The sequence below is a fragment of the Protopterus annectens genome, chromosome 3.part1 (assembly GCF_019279795.1).
Source record: "Protopterus annectens isolate FY-2018-M chromosome 3.part1, PAN1.0, whole genome shotgun sequence".
Lineage (NCBI taxonomy): Eukaryota > Metazoa > Chordata > Ceratodontiformes > Protopteridae > Protopterus > Protopterus annectens.
In genome coordinates this window covers 521906797-521912637 of record NC_056732.1, presented here as the reverse complement: position 1 = coordinate 521912637, position 5841 = coordinate 521906797, and the positions used below count along the sequence as shown (strand labels likewise).

At 40.7% G+C, this 5841-nt stretch overlaps 1 protein-coding gene across 1 annotated transcript in view; it reads left to right on the top strand.

The window, feature by feature from the left end:
- WDR48 (WD repeat domain 48) overlaps positions 1 to 5841 on the top strand; it is a 1921140-nt gene that overhangs the window by 712542 nt on the left and 1202757 nt on the right. The window contains exon 8 of the mRNA XM_044066951.1: positions 5739 to 5841. This exon is cut by the window's right edge and continues 122 nt beyond it. Coding sequence (XP_043922886.1) covers positions 5739 to 5841 — 103 coding nt within the window. The remainder of the gene's footprint in view (positions 1 to 5738) is intronic.

Sequence of the window (5841 nt, the reverse complement as noted above, 5' to 3'; positions counted from 1 at the left end):
ATATATATATATATACACACACACACACTCACACACACACACACACACACACACACACACACAGAAGAACAGGTAACGTGGCTGGAGGGAGCGTACAGTTACTGCAACAGTGAAACAGTGATCTATCAGAGTAAGTTTGCTTACGCAAGTGTCATATATTCAACATTTAGTTCACTGTTTGCAGTACCGAACCCTATATGGAAAGATTACTTTAACTTATAGACATATAGGGAGGACGAAGAAGTTCAAGTGTTCAGGAGACCTTGGAGAATGGCCCTGTTCTGGACATGGAAAACAAATTCAGTTTGTAATGCTTTGTGAGAATATTTCAGAGGACCAAGTTGCTGCCTCTAGAATACTTTTGTTTTTAATTTGTTTTTATTTATCCTTTTTTGACCGGGTTAGTCCCACTTTACTAGAAGCCTTTTTTCAGGGGAGAGCCCGGTAACTAGGGAAAATCTGGTTAGGGTATTGGGGAACTTGCCCTACCCTTTTTGATGGGTGCCATAGGATCTTTTAGATCCACCAGAGCTTCAACTAACTCAAGCCGGTGGGACCTCTTTTTAATGTCTCATCTGCAGGACATCATGCTCAGGAATACAGAGCCCACCTTATGCTGCTTGGCAGTGTCACAGTCTGTCTGTCTGGTGTGGAATAGAATCCACAGCCTACTTCTACAGTCTATCTCTTTCCAAAAAGCCGAAGATAAAACCAAAGCCGTAGTAGAATGGCACCTAACCCTTCCTGGACTTGTCTTGTAGCAGAAAGAAATGGCATGGAACAGCCATCTGGAAATTGTCTGTTTTGACAACGGTTGCCTCTTTTTTCTTACCTTCATAGGAGACAAACAGCTGATTATCTTTCCAGAAGGGTTTAGTTTTGTCCAAGTAGTAATTGAGTTGTCTGTGGTCATCCAACTTATGTAAGATTCTCTCTCTCTTGTTTTTGGATTCTGGAAAGAATATAGGTAGATTAATAGCATGACTTAAAATGAACTTTGAAACCACTGTAGGCATAAAAGAAGGAGTAGGTTTCAAAGAAATATTGTCCTTATGGAAAAAGAGGAAGAACTGAGTCAACCTTTAGCGCTTGTAACTCATATTCCCTTGTTGGAGCAGTAAGTACAGTTTTCCATATCAAAACCTCAAATCAGACTTTGAGCTGCATCACGAGAAAGTGTCAACTTTTAAAGCACAAAATTAAAATTCCAAGGAGGAGTCGCCTGATTTGAAGGTCGACGGGATATATAAAACCCTTTCAAAAACTGCTTGACCTGAGGACAGATTGGGGGGTGGGTCTTAGGGCAGACCATCAGAAATATCCAAAAGATGAATTGTGAAGGCCAGAAGGTAACAACTCACACAAATAAAAAATGAGGGGTAACCGAGTTTTGAAAAGGTCCTGGTTTGTACAGTGACACTGACTAGAAAATCTTTAATACCTGTGGCACAGCCTCCGAAAAAAAATGCGCCTAAAATTTATCAAAACTCCTAGCACCCAGGCAGTCAGATGTAGTGTTTTCAGGTTGGGATATATCAAACAACTTCTGTCTTGTGTATGTAAATCTGTTTTTGCAGAAGGTAGTGGTAATTGTCCTTGGCCAGTTTTAGAAGAGACACCCACTGTTTCCTGAGCCAAAAGGGAGTCACCACCACAACCTTTGGAGATTCCTTCTGGATCATTTGAAGAACAGTGAACATCAGTGAAAAGGCATACAGAAATATTCCCTTCCATGGGAATAAGAGATGTGTCCTCCAGGCCTATTTGCAAGAAATCCTCAAATAGAATTTCTGAAAAAGAAGCTAAACAGACCCATTTGAGGTATTCTCCTCAGTTGGATCAATTCCTGTAAGACCCCAAATGTAATTTCCATTCATTGTTATATTCCAGTCCTGCTTACCTTGTTTGCTGCCATATTCCACTCTAGTGGTACATATGAAACCTGAAGAGTGAGACTGAGCAGAGTTGCTAACTCGCAGGAAATCACAGCATATCTGCAAGGGGGAAAGATCTGGTTCCTCCTTGTTTATTTATGTGTCACTGTGGTTTTGTCCATGATAACTTGCAGAAGTTCTGGGGATCAGAAATGATTTAAGGCTTTTAAGGCAATGTTCCCCAAACCTTGCACTTTCAACCCTTTTGAGTCTGCTCCCCAAGCAAAGTCTTAAGCGTCTGTTAAGACAGACTGGGAGGGAGACTGAAGAGGGAAGTGGAGAACTGAACAGAGAGAGAACTGTTCCGACCACAAATTTAACTTCTTTCTGACAAACCCTAGAACTGGAATTTGAAAAGATAACTGGTGATGGCACCGAGTCCAGACTGATATGAGGTACCACAGAACTCTTCTCAAGTGAAATTTGGCTAATGAAATCATTAGAATTACATAAGCAATGAAACACAGAATCCTGAGAAATTCCCAGGCTGAAGACAGAGATTGGCTGGAGATGTCCAGGAAAGTTTCATTCTACTGCTGTACTTTGGCCAGTAGAAGAAAGGCTGTTCCTAAGGACAAATCCAGAAGACATCCCAGAAAAAAACAGTGATTAGGAAGGGAGGAGAAATGATTTTTGCAAGTTCACTAGAAACTCCACACTGAGCAAGAGTTTCATGACACATCCTGACAAGTGGAAAAAGTGTCTGCAAATGTAAAACAATTGTCCAAGTATGGACAGATATGAATGCCTTGAAGTCTGCACTGAGCAATCACATGAGCCAGGCACTTTGTAAATACCTTTGGTGCAGTGGACAGACCAAAGAATAATACCTAAAACTGATCATGTTAACCAGCTATAGAAAGCCTTAAAAAATGCCTGAATTTCTTGCAAGATGGAATGTGACAGTAAGTATCTCTTAGGTCCATTGTTCCCAGTAAAGTGTATAAGGGCTTCAGAGATAGCAGGGTTTGAAGGGTTAATATTCTGAATTTTGGAATCTTGACAAAACGATTTGAGAAAAGGATAGATCTAGGACTTGTCTCTAAAGTCTCTCTCTCTTTGCTACCAGAAAAATCCTTGAATAAAAAGCTTAAGGTAATTAACTGAAGTATCACACTCCCCCCCCCCCCTCCTTCTCTTCTCATTTCACTGGTAATAACTGTCAGACTGTGAGGGGCATATTATTTTTCTGTTGGAATGAAGTAAGGAGCCGAGATTTAACTCATTAAAAGCAGAGCATAATCCCTTAGTAAATCTTCTGTACCCATAGTTAAACAGGAGATGGCACATTTTGAAGTTTCTCATTTTCCTTACTGGAAGACTCCATTACAGGAGTACTAGCCTGGGAATCAGGCACCTTACCCAGGATAAACAGCAAACCTTCACTTGTGCTTTCCTTGAATCCTACAAGAGTGGTTTTCCCATGCCTAGTGAGGGCAAACCTACACCCTTGCAGGGTGTGCCAATCTACAGGTCCTTAGTGGCTTCCCAAGGAGCTACACCATGGGAACCAGAAGCAAAAGATAGATGTTCTGAGGAACCAGTTTTGGACACAGCAGAGTCTCCCCAGCAGAGACTAAGGCAGTAATGGAGCCAGCCAGACACTGAAAGACTCCCTATTGACTGTTTTCTTATTGCAGATGAGGAAGCAAGAACAATGGCGGCACACACATGCTCCATGTTCAAGACAGAAAGGAGACACTGCAAGTGGGTAACAGTGCCTGAGTGAGATTGTAAACCTTTTGACAGGAAAATGCAGGTTCTGAGGTAAACTTTTCTTTTGACAGTCCATAAAAGTATCATAATTTGCCTCCCCAACACACACACACACACACACGCACACACTGTACAGTAAAATTCAAAAAGAGTTAAAAATAGATTTTACACCAGTAAAAAACAAATCCCTTAAACCATCACGGCAGTCCAAGCACAAAGCATTTTTTAGCATAAAAATGCCATGTTTCACAGAAAAAGCATTTTTCTCGCAGAAAAATAATGTAGTGGAAGGTTTTCCTGAGAGTGGAACTGAACTACCCAGCCTTGAAAGGATTACTGGTTGACCATTAGTTCCACAAGGTCTGCAGAAGCAGGACACTTTAGAGGCAAAAAACTGTGAAGCTTTTGACACCCAAAATGCTGCTTACATGGCTCTAGTAAAAGCCAGTGGCAGGTTGGGCTTGTGGAAGATGCTCTAAAGTTTGAAAGCTGGCCGGTGGTCATATCCAAGGCAAGGACAGAACCCATACAGCTTAGGCTACTTGTAACAGTGATCTAAACATTAAACTTCTACTATTATAGTTAAGTTCCTTGCACAACTTTTCTATGTTACCTGTATGAATCAGGAATGACTTTTAGGAAGAATTCCTAAGCTTGGCTATCTTGTTAGGAGGTTGCTATCTCCCTGGGGCAATTTACAGACGACCCTGCAGAATAGCAGCAGCAAAGCCTACCTTACCCCTGGGTAAATATTAAACCTACAATACTTTGAGAAAGTGTAGACAGAAGATCAGGTGGGTGCCTGCAAAATGAAAAAGCTTTATTGGCCTGAAGGTATCCACCAAGACTTGAAAAGAAAAAGTAAAAAGTCATTGATATTCATAAGCCATAAAGCTGAAACACTTGATGTCCTTAAGGGGTCATTCGTATGTGTATATATATATATATATATATATATATATATATATATATACATCCCATGGGCCTCTATTACAGTAGGTTTAAGGTATCGTACAGTTTTTTGTAGTTTTTACTGATTGGTTTGTCTGTGTGACATTTTTCACTTTTTGGTTTGAACCCAGAAAATAGGGAGACTGGGATAAATCGTACCTTGAATTTCCACAGACAACTCATGTACTGTCTTTGACAGTACAAAATCTTTCAGAATTTCAGATCAGTTGTTCATTTCTTGTAAAGGTAAGACAGAGGCAACCTATGTCAAGACTGACTATTTTCAAGCAGTTGTCTCAGGTTATCTGTTACCTTTTGTTGTTCTCACCTCAACAAGACTATTCCAGGTAGGGTCAAGGCACATTCTGCTATGGCCCTCTATACATACATTTAGAAATCACTGCAAGCTACATTTCTTTTCCAGGTCTAAGTCTGGCTTTGCTAGGACCATTTCCAAGGGCTCCTGGAGCTTTCCCCTTCCATCTCCCAGTTTTTCTAACCTGCCCTTACATCTGAGGCTATTACAGTCGTGATCAATATAACAGTAGCTGGTCGAGAGATCACTACTGTAGCAAATGCTCCCTTTCTCCTTCTCCCTTATTTTTGGTGTATTTTTATGCCAGGGTGTGGAGATTTGTTTTTGTTGTTCCTAGCATTGTCCATTCAGGGCTTAGCATCCCTGTCTCATTTGGCAGGAAAGCTCTACAGTGGTACTGTGGCTTGGTGCCCCAGCCTATTTTCTGATCAGCTCTGCTTGAGCTAACTAAAGGTAAGTGGGCATGGAAGGTACCTGGAATCTTTGGAAACTGGACGAATTTTATATCGTGTGCAGGATGTAACGTGTATAGCTTAGGCTAGTGTAACAGTCATCATTCAAACATCTATTGTTTTGGTAAGTTTACGCATACCAACTGTACTTACTCCTTAGCATGTAGCCCTAGTATGAAGTAAGGGTATGATAGCTGTGATCTTTTACTAAAATAAACCATATGAGGTCCATTGTCTTAAGTCCATCAAGAAGAGCTCCTGCTTTATATCTAAAATTAATTTCATTAGTTTTTAGGTGTTGTACATTGCATTTAACTGGATCTTAAACTTAATCTAAATCCCATTTTCTTTTCTGTTTTCATTGAATAGTGTCTCTCAGGCAGTTCTGATGGTACTATCCGGCTTTGGTCCCTTGGTCAGCAGAGATGTATAGCAACATACAGAGTCCATGATGAAGGAGTATGGGCTTTGC